At 46.0% G+C, this 14,475-nt stretch overlaps 1 protein-coding gene across 1 annotated transcript in view; it reads left to right on the top strand.

Annotated features, from left to right (window-relative positions):
- LOC116184450 (uncharacterized) overlaps positions 1 to 14,475 on the top strand; it is a 37,046-nt gene that overhangs the window by 1,566 nt on the left and 21,005 nt on the right. The window contains exons 2-13 of the mRNA XM_077788080.1: positions 1,042 to 1,163; positions 1,990 to 2,038; positions 2,906 to 2,952; positions 3,077 to 3,506; positions 3,657 to 3,776; positions 3,807 to 4,107; positions 4,229 to 4,334; positions 4,590 to 4,736; positions 4,923 to 4,983; positions 5,094 to 5,245; positions 5,329 to 5,439; positions 5,768 to 5,876. Coding sequence (XP_077644206.1) covers positions 1,042 to 1,163; positions 1,990 to 2,038; positions 2,906 to 2,952; positions 3,077 to 3,506; positions 3,657 to 3,776; positions 3,807 to 4,107; positions 4,229 to 4,334; positions 4,590 to 4,736; positions 4,923 to 4,983; positions 5,094 to 5,245; positions 5,329 to 5,439; positions 5,768 to 5,876 — 1,755 coding nt within the window. The remainder of the gene's footprint in view (positions 1 to 1,041; positions 1,164 to 1,989; positions 2,039 to 2,905; positions 2,953 to 3,076; positions 3,507 to 3,656; positions 3,777 to 3,806; positions 4,108 to 4,228; positions 4,335 to 4,589; positions 4,737 to 4,922; positions 4,984 to 5,093; positions 5,246 to 5,328; positions 5,440 to 5,767; positions 5,877 to 14,475) is intronic.

Consider the following 14,475-nt stretch of genomic DNA (forward strand, 5'->3'; position numbering starts at 1 on the left):
CTGAGCTCCCCTGGTTCCCCTCCACAGATCCCACACGCAGGGTTTGGGCAGGAATATTGATCAGGAATATCGGTTTAGTCACTTTGTGTTTTATTAACAGCACCAGGAGCTGCTGGCCCAATGCACCTTTTTCATTTCAGGCTGTTGTGTTGTTTAATCCTGAGTTGTGTTTGTTTTTTATTCCACAATCTGCAGTGGGAACAGAAAGCTTCCCCCTGCTTCCCTAGGAGCTGTGGCTTTCTCCGTGGTGTATTTTATTGGGAAATCCTGATCTGATGCATTAAATCCATGATTTTTTCATGGTAATATGTGTTAATGAATGCATTTTAGATGCAGGTTATTCCGAGCAGGGGGACACACGAGGCAGGGAGGTGAATGCCAGAGTTACATAAAAGGTATTTCAAAAGCCAGTGCATTTAAGCTCCTAATCTGGGCAAGTCTTTCAAGTTTGGGGATGCAGGCACCAGATGCAAGGAGACCTAACACAAACAATCACAGAGCAGCTTGTTTTGACAGAGAGAGAGCCTGTTTGGACAGCGAGGTGTATTCTCAAATAACTGTTCCATTTCGGTGCAGAAAATCATTGTTTTGCTTGGAAGCACACAAAAACCTCCAAACACACCGAGAGTCACGGGGCAAAGCCACTGGACAGAGCATCCCTGTCTTAATTTTGAACAAATTCTGAACCTTGTTGCTGCACTGATAACAATTTAACAAACCACAGGACGGGAAACTGCAAGGGCAGATTGACCACAACACAGGAAAATCAGAGTGGAAGAGGACAGAGACCTAAACACGGCTGACACATTCCCCAAAAAAGCAAATCCACGCTCTTGTGGCATGCAGGAAAACTCAGGAGGAAGTCATGAGAGGAATTCTTGAGCAGAGCCAAGGAACATGCAGGGAGATGTGGGAATTTCCCACAAGTGATGATGAACACGGGAATCAGAGCCCATTCCCCAGGCTGGCCTCATCCTCCCACCCTTCTCCAGCAGCTCAGACAATTGTGTTACTTTCAGCATCGTGTTGTGACTTTTCCAGACTCTGAACTTAGCTCTGATCCCCCTCAGAAGCGCTACATGGGTGTGAGAGTGAAGATGCCAGTGCGGGAATTGCTGAGGAAAATCCGACTTTCCAAAGGCTTGGACCCAGCTCCTGGCAAGGTGAGAAATCCCTGGCTGGTATCAAATCAGGTTGACAGAAAGCATGGCATGATTTATGAATTATCTTGGGGAGAAAGAGATAAATTCCTGTCCCAGATTTAAAATATTGGTAACACCACACAGGAAAAACCAAGCACAGAACTGGCCTCTTCTCTAAAGTACCACGTTCCACTCAGAATAATGATTTCCAGTGCAAGAATAAAATCAAACTTCACTTTTCAGCAATTACATAACTCAGTAAATAACAAACAAGCCACCTATCTAGGTATTTCCAGCAATTTTTAAAAAATATACACAAAAATCTCATGCATGAAGGAAATCGATCACAATGAAGAAATTAAGATTGTGTTGGGAAGGTTTCTGCCAGGGCTGCAGCATCCCGGGGCACACAGCCACACCCCACTGTGTTCTGGAGGGGTCACACCTGCAGCCACCAAATCGATGCTTTTAAAAGTGGAGAATAAACCAAATTCCAGACAGAATGAGGGCTGGGCTAGGCACAGTTCTGAGGCAGTGACAGCAGGAACCCGTGGATGCTGTACATCATTCAATCATGGCAAAAATGGCCCAAAAACCAGTAAAAATATTGCTCCAGAACCTGCAAAACACAGCCCAAGGAGCTGATAAACTCCCAGGCTGCTGTAAAGATATTTATAAAGCTGCCATGAATTACGCACTCAGGGAAATCTCTCCACCTGCAGCCTCTGCTGAGCAAAACCCATCGCACAGGAGGCAATTTCGCTCTGCTCACATGACAATTTTTGCCACTGTTTCCTCTTCCCCTCCGTGTAAGCATCTCTCATTGAAGCTGGTTTTGTCTCCTCAGGAAGCCTCATCAGTGAAGATGGTAGCCAAAGGATCCTCAGGAAAAACAGGTTTGGAACTGCCTCACTTGGTAACAGAGCCTCCTTTTCTAGTGGGATCATCCCTGTGAGGTACCCAAAGAGCCAGAGCCCTCCTGTCCTGTGCCAGTGCTCCCTGCTGGGTCCCTTCCACTCCAGGAGGGTGGCAAGCTGTGCCTCACCCCCTGCCTGGCTTATCTTATCTTATCTGAGTGTCACAATCTGAGGTATTGATGATTCTGAGATTGTAGAAAGTCTCTGTCTGTCAGCCCCCTGCCAAAGCAGAAGCCATCATTGGTCTGTGCTGGTTTCCAGGTTGTTTATTCTGTTTATCTCTCACATGTTCTGCTGCCCTGCCCAGCTCTGTCCTGCAGGGCAGCGTGTGGGGCTCTGCCCTCAGTGGGATGTGACAAACATTAAATACCAGAAACTCCCTGGGCTGGATTTACAGTAACGTGCCAATATCTGTCACCTACGTTGGACAGTGTGTCCCCAGCCTGAACCAACAGAAAAATGCCAACACCACAGTGAGACATGGAGGGCATGAAGAAGGAGAAAAAGGACAAGGCACACCCAATTTCCTCCAGCTTGTGCCCTTTGGACCCCTCATCTAGAATCCTAAAATTTGACTTTTGCACCCATGCCATGCTTAATTATTATTTCTATCAAACACTCAGAGCTTGTAATTGATCCTGTAAGATTGAAAACTCTTTTCCATGGGCAGAGATCACAGCCAGTGTCTCTGGGGGCTCTGTCCAGGGGGGTTCCTGACCCCTGCCAGAGTCCCAGGGCAGCCAGAGGGATGCTCTGCATTCCCACAATCTGGGGCAGGACTGATGGGAACCTCTGCTCTGTGTGTGCCGCTCCTCAGCTCTGAAGTTTTCCTCGCTTTTTTTCCAGCAGAGAAGAGGAGATCTCACCCTTATACAGAGAAACAGCTTAGACAGGTATGCAGAACACCTTGAACCCCGCCGTGCCAGGCTCCTGGGGCAGAATTCCTGTTCTATCACCCAGGGAGAACAGGACACTTCATGTCTGCTTCCCTCCCCTTTCTTCCTGTTGCTGTTTCAGAGCAAGCAGAGCACTGGGCAAACCCCCAGAGGCTTGGAGGACCTCGACATCCTGGTGGAGGTGCTGCAGGAGGATCTGAAGGAGAGCCAGCTCAGGGAGGAGCCCCGGCATCCCGTGCCAGATGGGATTTGGCAAGGATTCTCCCCGGAGCTGCAAAGCTGCCGGTGGGAAAGCGAGGAGGCAGCTGGGGGCCTGCAGGGGAGGCAGCACGGCCCAGCAGAGCTTCGCCCCAAGTCCTGCGGGAGGGATTTGCACCCAGGTCTGCAGGGACAGGCAGAGCCCTCCTTCCCTGGGCACCCGGGAGGCACCCAAAGGTCCGGCTGGCCCGGAATGTTCTCCAGGAGGGGCGAGAAAGGGAGCAGCTGCTGGGTGCAGGATGTTCTCCCGAGCTCCCAGGAAGGTTTCTTGAGGAATTCTCCATCCCAGGAAGGTTTCTTGAGGAATTCACCATCCCTGGAAGGTCTCCTAAGGAATTCGCCATCCCAGGAAGGTTTCTTAAGGAATTCTCCATCCCAGGAAGATTTTTCAAGGAATTCTCCATCCCAGGAAGGTCTCATGAGGAGCTCTCAATCCCAGGAAGGTTTCTTAAGGAATTCTCCATCCCAGGAAGGTTTCTCAAGGAATTCTCCACCCCAGGAATGTTTTCTGAGGAATTCTCCATCCCAGGAAGGTTTCCTGAGGAACTCTCCATCCCAGGAAGGTTTCCCAAGGAATTCTCCACCCCAGGGAGGTTTCCTGAGGAATTCTCCACCCCAGGGAGGTTTCCTGAGGAATTCTCCATCCCAGAAAGGTTTCTCAAGGAATTCTCCATCCCAGGACATGCCTGCACTCCCCAGCCTGGCAGAGAAGTTGCTGGAAGCTCCCAGGGGCTCTCCAGATGTGGAGGGACATTTGAGGCTGACCCCAAATTCCATCACCGGGCAGGACCTCTCTGCCCTCTCCTTCTTCCAGTTCCAGCTGCGCCGGGAGGAAAATTCCCTGAGGAACATCCCAGAGGAAAAACTGCTGGCTCCTGATGAAAAAGGCAACAGGTCCTCGATTTTTCTGTCAAAATACACTCTCCCTGTTCCTTTGGGGTGTTTTAACCCCTTCTCTGGGGTGTTTCAAGCCCTCCTTTCTCTTCTGATTGTTCCCAACCGAGTTCTCTTCCAGGCTGCTGCACAAGGCTGTTGCCCAGGGAAGGAGGGCTCTGACTTTTGCCCTGGCCCAGAGATTTGCCTCCCTCAACAAGATCGACGAGAAGGATGCAGAGAAAAGGGTAGGAGGCTGATTTGCCAAGGAAAAAAAAGTCACTTTTTATCACGTGCAATCCTCTTTCATACCCAGCCAAGCACCAAGAATCCTTCTGCTGTCCTGGAGAAGAAGGGAAAACGGGAATGGGGAGGGAGTGATGGAGCACAAGAGGGGACAGAGCCCCAAAATCCCAATTTTCCACTTCGGTATCTAAAAGATGTTGTTGTTTGAAACTATTTTTGCCTTTCACTGCAACTTTGTGCCCTTCTTCCCTTCTCAGACTGCTTTACATCTTGCTGCAGAAAAGAACCAGCACCTGATGGTGAGCGACCTGATCTCCCTGGGAGCCAATGTCAACGAGCAGGACAGCTCTGGGAAAACTCCCCTCCACCTGTGTGCAGAGAATGGATACCTGAGAGTTCTGGAGGTAAACTGGGTGCTTTCGTTGGGCCAAAGTGGAGGAAAAGCAACTGATGCACATCCTGGTGTTTGAAATAACTCGGGGTTTCACATCTAGCTCTGCTCTGATGCGGTTACAGCACGGTTTGGGGGAGGAAAGGGTATTTTTGGCACTGCCAAAGGTCAGGAATCACCTGGATATTCTTCATTTCAGGTCCTGAAAAGCTGCAAGAACAACGGGGTGTGTGTGGAAGTGGATCTGCCTGACCACTGTGGTAGGAGGGACAGCTGAGCTGATTTGGGTTTAGATCCCAAATCTCTAAATACAGATTTGCTCCGGGCAAACCAGGTCGGGCTTTGACTTCCCCACGGGTGTTCCCCGCAGGTTTGACTCCCCTGCACTGTGCTGCTCTTGCCCACACCGTGCTGGTGGCAGAATCCCAGAGGGACAGCAGGAGGTTCCTGGGGCTGCGCAGAGCCCAAATCCTGGAGGGAATTCTCTGCCTGCTGCAGATGGGAGCAAAGCCCCAGCTGCAGGTGAGCACCAGCCCCAGCAGAGCTCTGCCCTGGCTTAAGTGTTCCTCCCCTTGTGCAACCCCAGGATTTGCTGTCATCTGCAGGCTCTGAATTCGTGGCAAACCTCCACCCCCTGCCTAAAACTCGAGGAGAACACAGAGCTCATGTGTTTGCTTCAGACTCATAAACCCCAGGCACAGGATGTTCCTCGGGAGGTAACTATGGCTGCTTTACACAGGCTGTGTCTAATTCCAAGATTATTTTCCAGGATTAAGCAAATATTCAGTGCTTAAAAACAACAACAACAAAAAAGTACAGCTCTTTTGTCTTTTCCAGGGTCTTTTTTGCCTCTGTCAGATAAGAGTTCCCACCAGAGTACATGCAATAAATGTAATAATATTACAAGATTTCAGTTAGAAATACAGACTCTAAGCCCCATTTCAAGTCACTGAGGTTCTCCCAGAACCCAGCAGAGAAAAAAAAACCAAAATTTCAGTAAAGTTCAGCTGGAAATTGACTGTTCTGGTCTCTCCACCTGTACAGAGCTGCAGCCTGCTGGATGCTCCCAGAGGAATCCCTGCTCCCCCAGCTGCAGGTGTCCTACCTGAACTTTGCTCCTTGTCATCCCCAGAGCTCCTGGATGTCCTCAGAGGTATTTTGTGGCAGGAAGTTGAGCCCAGCTAGCTGAGGGGTTTGTGTGACTCAACAGCTCAATCCAATCATTTGGGGTGGAAAAAACCCCAAAATCATCCAGCTCAAACCTCCACAGCGTGGAGCTGATGCAAAAGATGCTCAGCACCTCGTCCCAGCCTTTGGATTTGCTCGTTTTCCTTGCAAACCTCCTTCCTCACCCAAAGCCAGCCAGAAAATGAGGGAATAAATCCCTCATTTAGCAGGAACGCCTTGCTTGGGGTTGAGCTGAGATTTGCTGCTTTTTTTCCTCCCAGGGAAATGCTGAGAGCTCTCCTCACCTGCATCTGATGGGTCACCTCCTGCAGGAAAACAACCAGAGCACAGGCACCAAAATACAGAATATTTTCTATTCTGTTCTGTCTTGAACTGACTGCTGCAAAGATCTCACCCAGACCCAGGATGAAAGAGCAAAGGGATAAATGAGGGAAATCCTCAGCACCAGGAATTCAGTGTTAGGTGCTCCAGGAAGAATTAGATCTTCATTTTCTCCCAAGTTTGTGCTTCTCTGCTCAGGTCTGAGGTCACTCTGAAGCTCTGATGATTTTTCATGCAGGTGTTTAGCCCAAGAAAAAGATTTTAACCATCCAGGGCCATGTATTGAGGGTTTCAGTCTAAAATTATCTCTACACTCCAAATTAAACGTTCAGATAGACTGAAAATCTCAGTGATTTTAAACATGAACTCTGGGAATTCAGAGCCTAAATATTAAAAATATTTAATATTTTCTGCAGTATTTGGCCAAGGCTGGAGTGGTCATATTTTAAGGCAGTCTCATGGTGAAGTCCTTCCAAAATAAAACATCGTGCTGAGCATGTTTTTTCAACAAAAATCAAGCTTTTTACTGATGCAATCAGAATTTTGCACCCATAGTGGATTGTAGGTGAAGTCTGGGACAAAGAGTTTCGAATCAGCTCCTTTCTAACAGATCTAACAGAGGGTTTTACCTTTATAAAACTGAAATCTGTAGCAGCAGCTTTTAAAGGATCATTTTTTATGCCAAGTTGGGAGCATAACAAGGAGCTGAAATGATCCTGTGCTACCAGAAAACCAAGTTATTCAGCAGAATGACCACAAACTAGATCATTTTTATTTTTAATTATTTCTTCCCGGACTTACTCTCATTTCATTTGAACTTCTGGTTGCGAGTTTGCTGGTTTCTATGAAACTTCCCTGTTTGCTACATAGGGAGCAATTCTACTTTTACAGAAGCTAAACCCAAAACCCAAAACTGATCCAGCAGCTCCTCACGTGTCTCCTGTAGAGGAAAATGGGAGATTTCCACGTGAAACCACTGCAGGATCCAGTGTTAAGTACTCAGCATCTTTGGGGAATGTTTTTAATGAACCCTTTGCATTTGTTTCTTGTAAAAAAAAAAAAAAAAAAAAAAAGTTATTTTTGTATTTTTTTTGTATTTTTGTGTTATGGGGTTTCCTTAAGTGTTAAGCTCCAAGAGCTACATTGCACAAGGTGAATTCACTTGGAGAAGTGGCAGTGTTGAAGTGAATTCCAATGGGATTTGGGTCATATCCTATGATTCTGATGCCCTGAACAGCTAAAGAGTTCTCTTTTGTATTTTCTCTACTCTGAGGAGACACAACAATTCATAATCTTTCAGTATTTCATTAAAAATGTATATATCTTATACCTTATTCTCATGATGAGTTGCATAACTCATCCATCTCCTTCCAAATCTTTCCCTCATTTTTTTTATATTCTTTGGTCTTTTCAACATTTTCTCCCAGGTTTTGTGGATATTTTTCCTCTCTGAATATTTCTCTCTGTTCCCCATCACTGCCCATCCTCCTTTCTGTTTGCATTTTAACTCACATCTGCTCTCGCAGAACTTTTTATTCATTTGAAGGCAATTAAGGAAGAACTTTTGGGTTAGCTCAGCTTCCATTTGTGGGAATGAAGGGTCAGATCCATCTCCTTATTTTCACTATAAACTGACCCAGAAATCCCACACCAGAAATATCTGCAGGGAAAAAAAACCCTGAATTTTCTCACAGGATTGCTTTAAAAAAGCATCAAAAGCTCTCATTTAATAATCCACCATTAATATTTTAGTCAGATGAAAGGACAGGAGTATTAAACTATTTCTACAGATACCATTTATTCAATATACTCAGAGATGAACTTGCTTCTACAGTATATTCTACCAGTTATCCATTAATTGCATTGTTAATCGCTTTACATTGTTTCACTGCTCCTTCCTGTCAATAAATACATTTATTTCATGCAGTAACTTGGTTTTTTCTGTGCTTTTCTGTTCCTACTAAGCTCACAATAGAAGGGACATCATGGAAAAAGCAAACTAAGCAGAGTTTAGAAGCTGAGACGTGTGGGAAGGTTTTGTTGTTTTGGTTTTTTAGGCTGGCAGAAATCCTCCAGCATCCCCCTCTCCCAGCACTAATTCCAAAGGGAATTCCAGGACCCAAATTCCTGGCAGAAGGGTCTGGAGCTGTTTCCCAGCCCTGGTGCCTCGCCCACAGCAGAAACCCAACCCCTGTTTGGTTTTCAGCCTCCAAAAAGTGTCCTTGAAACCCTGAATTGCTGCACAAACACAATTATTGCACCAAAGACTCTTCCCCGAGGCTGCTGGATTTTGCTCAGAGAAATTTTTGCACCTCCCAGAGCCCAAAATCCTCAACTGAGGAGCACGGGGACTGCTGCCCACTAAAACAGATAATGTCAGGCAGAGAACAATGCCACGATTGTAAGTAAACCACAGGCAGGCAGAGAAAATAAACGATATTGTTTTAAAAAACCCTAATTCCCTCAAACAAAGGAATTAGGCAAACAAAAAAAAAAAAAAAACCCAAAGACAAACAAAACAAATCCAATCTTTTATGGTGAGGAGCCAAGAAAAGAGCTAGAAGGGAGGGGGAGAGGGGTTGGAAACGGAAGAAAATAATCCACAACCCTCTGGAGAATATTTGGAGAGTGTGGATCAACAGCTGCCAATCAAGAGGAAATTCTGACATTTCCCATTTCCTCTGCTATTGGAATCCATGGTATTGATGATTCTGAGATTGTAGAAAGTCTCTGTCTGTCACCCCCTGCCAAAGCAGAAGCCAGAATTGGTCTGTGCTGTTTCCAGGTTGTTTATTCTGTTTATCTCTCACATGTTCTGCTGCCCTGCCCAGCTCTGTCCTGCAGGGCAGCGTGTGGGGCTCTGCCCTCAGTGGGATGTGACAAACATTAAATACCAGAAACTCCCTGGGCTGCATTTACAAGAACGTGCCAATATCTGTCACCTACGTTGGACAGTGTGTCCCCAGCCTGAACCAACAGAAAAATGCCAACACCACAGTGAGACATGGAGGGCATGAAGAAGGAGAAAAAGGACAAAGCACACCCAATTTCCTCCAGCTTGTCCCCTTTGGACCCCTCATCTAGAATCCTAAAATTTTACTTTTGCACCCGTGCCACACTTAATTATTACTGATATCAAACACTCAGAGCTGGTAATTGATCCTGTAAGATTGAAAACTCTTTTCCATGGCCAGAGATCACAGACAGTGTCTCTGGGGGCTCTGTCCAGGGGGTTCCTGACCCCTGCCAGGGTCCCAGGGCAGCCAGAGGGAAGCCCTGCATTCCCACATCTGCTCTGCATTTCCCATCCCTCCACTTCTCTGCCCAGGTGCTGCCAGCCAGGCTGGAGGAGCCAAATTCCCGAGGCTGGGAAGAGGGAGAGTCTGAGCCCCCAGCAGGTTTGGGTTCTTTCAGAGCCCATCTGTCGGAACTCAAAATGTCCCTCAGACATTTTTGGAGGTTCCAGACCCCAGGTCAGAAGCATTTGAGACCCTGGCAGGCAGCTGGAAACAGCTGTGATTTTGGGTTTGAACCATGGAATGAGTTACCAACCTTGCAGGAAGAACAAGAAGTCACAAAAGTTTAGATATTAGAGTAGAAGTAGTCACAAAGTAGAGGGAAGGATTTTTGAGTTCTGTACAGGGGGGTTTTGGTTTTGTACATGGGGGTCAGAGGGTTTAAGATGGATTTGGGATTTGGGCCTGCCCTGTCCTCCCTCTTTCTCATTCCTCACCTCCATGTTCTTGGTGATGTTGGCACTCACAGATTGGTTTAGAGTAGAAAATCACCATTTAATATAGGTAATAGGCATTGGGGAAAAACTGCAAACATGTAACATGTAATGTACCATATAAAAGATAGAAAATCACCATTTAATATAGGTAATAGGCATTGGGAAAAACTGCAAACATGTAACATGTAATGTACCATATAAAAGATAGAAAATCACCATTTAATATAGGTAATAGGCATTGGGGCAAAACTTTAACCATGTAACACGTAATGTGCCGTATAAAAGATAGAAAAGCACCATTTAATACAGGCCATAGGCATTGGGGAAAAACTGTAAACATGTAACACCTTAATTTTTATATGCATAGAATTTTATAATAGGTTAATGCATATTTATTTTGCTGATTTCACATTACACTTACAGCTAGTGATACTTGTATTTTGTTTGTGTCAGAAAGTACAGAAAGGACTCCTGGGTCACTCTGCCCTGTCTGTTTCAAAGTCTGAGGAATCTTTCTCATCTCTTATCTTTTAGTGTGGAAATTTCCATTCTTTCTCCTTAGTTGGGTTAGTTTTGCCAGTGTTGCAGTTACTAAATTAAACAGCATATTTAGTAAACTTAAAGTGGCATTTAAATCTAAATGGATTTTTACCCTGTTAAATTTTCACTCTGTCTCAAAGCCAGGTGTGTTCCTGCAGCTGTGGGGTAAATTTGGAGCTGCAACCTGAGTGTGTCAGGCAGGGGAAGGGAAAAGGAGGGCAAGGAAAAGGACAGCAGAGCTCTCACGGCACCGTGGAGCCTCATCCTGCTCATTTCATTGATATTTACCCCAAAATTTCACTTGTCCTGAGGACAAACATCCATTTCACCACATGGGAGCTGCAGGATGTGCCATAAAAATTCCTTCTTTGGAATTTTCCTTCCTTGACAACAAGTGGGCTGTCACTCCAGGCATCCCCACAATTTATATCCACCTCGAGTGGCCCAGCTTTGGGGCTCACTTGGTTTAGCAGCAAGGTTTTAGTGGATAAAACATCACTTGCCAGGCATAAAACCCCAATAAATTGTTTCCCAGTTGGCATCAGGGGGGCCCCAGGCACTGCTCTGCTCAGTTCTTGCTCCGAGGAGCTGCTACACCCATGAGAATCCTGTCTGGGTAGGTCCCAGCTCTTCATTATCTCTGCTTGTTATCTCTAGCCATCAGCAGCAGCCCCAGAAGTTTACAGAAGTCTTGTTTTTTCCAAGCAGAACGAGATCTCCCAACACAGGCGCTGAGAGGTGTGTGGGGTGAGAGGCAGAAATCCCCACAGCACATTCAGAATCCAGAATAAACACCCAGGTCAGGCCAAAAAAACAAAAAAACAAACAACAACAAAAAAACAACAAAAGAAACCCCCCCCAAAAAAAGAACACCCAAAAAAAAAAAAAACCTAAGAAAAAACCTAGTGGCAGATTTGAAATATTCTATTTGGCAGATTTTAAATATTCAGCTTGGCTTTGTTTGAAATGAAAGCCCCTGGGTCCCTTTGCTGCTGGTGAGTAACCAGTTTTTGAATCCTGCACAATTATTTCTGGAAAGGCATTTGGAGCTAATTGGGTGCTAGAGGCAGAGGAACACACACCAACCTGCCTTCAAAGCTCTACGCCGAGGCCAAAAATATTTTCACCCTCACGAACCCTGAGACTTGAAGCATTTTAGAGTCCGTGAAACTCCAGTTTTAACTCCCTTCAACAGCTCTTTCTGCTCCTTACCCAGAGGCCCTGCAGGGCTAAAAGGTGTTTTTTGCAGATCTGCTGAGGCTGTGATGAAATCATTTAAATGATTAATTTTAATGAGAAAAAAGCCTCCTGCTGGAGAGGCTCTAGGGAGCAGAAATTAATCTGCCAGGGCTCCAGGCTGGCCAATTTCTGCTTCCACTCCCCCGTAATTCCAGTCCCAAGTGTGGCAGGCACATTCTTCTCTCTCGCAGGATTTTTCATAGAGTAGCACAGAGGAAAGAAAGAGAAAATTTCTATTTCTGCTCCTTGTTTTTCCCACGTGGAATGTGTGTGGAGAATTGTTTACCTGGGGTGATGCTTGGTTGGATTCTGGTGAGGATTGTTTGAGCCTGGTGGCCAATCCAACCCACCTGGGGCTGGGTTCTCAGAGAGGGGCACAAGCTGGGAGTGAGTTGGATATGGCAGTTAGAAAAAGTAGGTTTGTAGTTTTAGTATCTCCTTTAAATAGTATATTAATGCATTATAGTATAGTTATAATAAAGAGATCATTCAGCCTTCTGGAGTCAGGTATTGTAAATGCAGGTGAACTCAATGGGAAGAAATGCTGATATGTGACTCAATTCAGAAGGCTGAATGATTTCTTTATTATAACTATACTATAATGCATTAATATACTATATAAAAGGAGGATACTAAAATTATATAGTACTTTTTCTGACTCTATCTCTATCTAACACATCTCATGACCCTCTCTCGAGAGTCTAGACACAAGTAGATGAAATAGGCTATTAGGCTCAAACAATCTTCATTAAAGTCTCATCAAGCACTCACTCTAGGTAAACAATTCTCTCAACACATTCTACATTAAAAAAAACAGAAATAGAATTTGTTTTCTCGTTCAATTCTCTCCGTGCACCTCTATGAAAAATCTCGAGAGGGAGAGCAATGTGCATGCCAGAGTCAGGCATCAGCATTCCTTCGCAGCGGGTTCCCGGGTTTCCAAAGGCCAAGCCCAGGTGTGCCCGCGGGCCGTGCCAGGTGATGTGACGTGACCTTTCCTGTTCCCCGGAATCGTTCCTCAGCCCCGCCGCGATGCTGGAGCTGATAAACTTCTGCAGAACCCGGCGGCTCTTGGAGCGCCGAGCTAAGCCGCTGTTGGCTGAGGTGCGGCGCTGTGACAGTCGCTCCCGGTGACAATCCTTCCCGGTGACATTTCCCTCCCGGTGACATTTCCCTCCCGGTGACAATCCCTCCTGGTGACATTTCCTCCTGGTGACAATCCTTCCCGGTGACATTTCCCTCCCAGAGACAATCCTTCCCGGTGACACTCCCTCTCAGTGACATTTCCCTCCCGGTGACAATCCCTCCTGGTGACATTTCCTCCTGGTGACAATCCTTCCCGGTGACACTCCCTCTCGGTGACATTTCCCTCCTGGTGACAACCCCTCCCGGTGACAATTGCTCCCGGTGACATTTCCCTCCTGGTGACAATCCCTCCTGGTGACAATCCCTCCTGGTGACATTTCCCTCTTGGTGACAATCCCTCCTGGTGACATTTCCCTTCCGGTGACATTTCCCTCCTCATGACAATCCCTCCTGGTGACATTCCCTCCCGGTGACATTTCCCTCCCAGTGACAACCCCTCCCGGTGACATTTCCCTCCCAGTGACATTTCCTCCTGGTGACACTCCTTCCTGGTGGCAATCCCTCCTGGTGACATTTCCTTCTTGGTGACAATCCCTCCCTGTGACATTTCCTTCTTGGTGACATTTCCCTCCTGGTGACATTTCCCTCCTCATGACAATCCCTCCTGGTGACATTTCCCTCCTGGTGACAATTTAAATTGTGATTCAGCTGGCTTTTCGGGATTACCTCAGAATAACCAGGCTTCAGGGTTGGTTTTTTAACACCGAAATCCAACCCAAAGTGCCAGAATTCCTGTGCCCATCTGATTCCCCTGTTATGGTCATGAATTCCAAAAAAGGAGAAACAAGAAGAGCAATAAACAAAAGGGCTGTTTAAATAAGGAAATTAAAAAAAAAATAATAAAAATAAAGAAAATAAGGAAAATAATAAGGGAAAAAATAAGGAAAGGGGGAAAAAAGGAAAATAAAAAGAGAATGTGCCACTTTTACAGCCCAAATTGATGGTGGGTGTTGCTCTGGGGGTGCCAATGACTCCACAAACCAGGAGTTGTTCTGGGCTTGGCTTTTTTGGGGTGGGGCTGGAGATAAGCTGAGTCCTCCAAGAGTTCCGCGCGGGCAATTCCTGCCAAAGCCTCCCCAGTGCCTTGGCTTGGTCCCAAAAGTCGCTGCCCAACCTTTCCCCAGAAGTCTAAAAAAGCGATTGCAGCCCTTTTAGGACTTCGCTTCACGCGATTGTCAAGCGAGGGTTGTGTAAACACAAATCTCCCGCAGCAGAGCCAAACCCTGCTCTAAATAAGACCTGGAGAGCAAAGCTGATGTGGGAAAAAAATAAAGAGTTTGAGAAATTAGGCTCATCAAATATTTGCTGTCGACATATTCCACTTGTGGCTCCTTTCGCTGAGAAACTTCCATGCAATTTTACAGAGAAATAAGAGAAAAATTTGGTTTATCTGACTCGCTAGCCATGGGTCTTATGGGCAAATCAGCACCTGCTTGCTCAGATGGCATGGAATTAAAATAAATCATTTCAAAGCCTAGGGAAAAAAAATGGATAAAATTAGCTAAAATTAGCAGAAAGTAGCTTTAAAACAGCTGAAAATAACATGAATTTGTGTAAGAGACTGAAAACACTGGTGATTAATTCA

Source organism: Lonchura striata, chromosome 23 (genome assembly GCF_046129695.1).
Source record: "Lonchura striata isolate bLonStr1 chromosome 23, bLonStr1.mat, whole genome shotgun sequence".
Taxonomy (NCBI): Eukaryota; Metazoa; Chordata; class Aves; order Passeriformes; family Estrildidae; genus Lonchura; species Lonchura striata.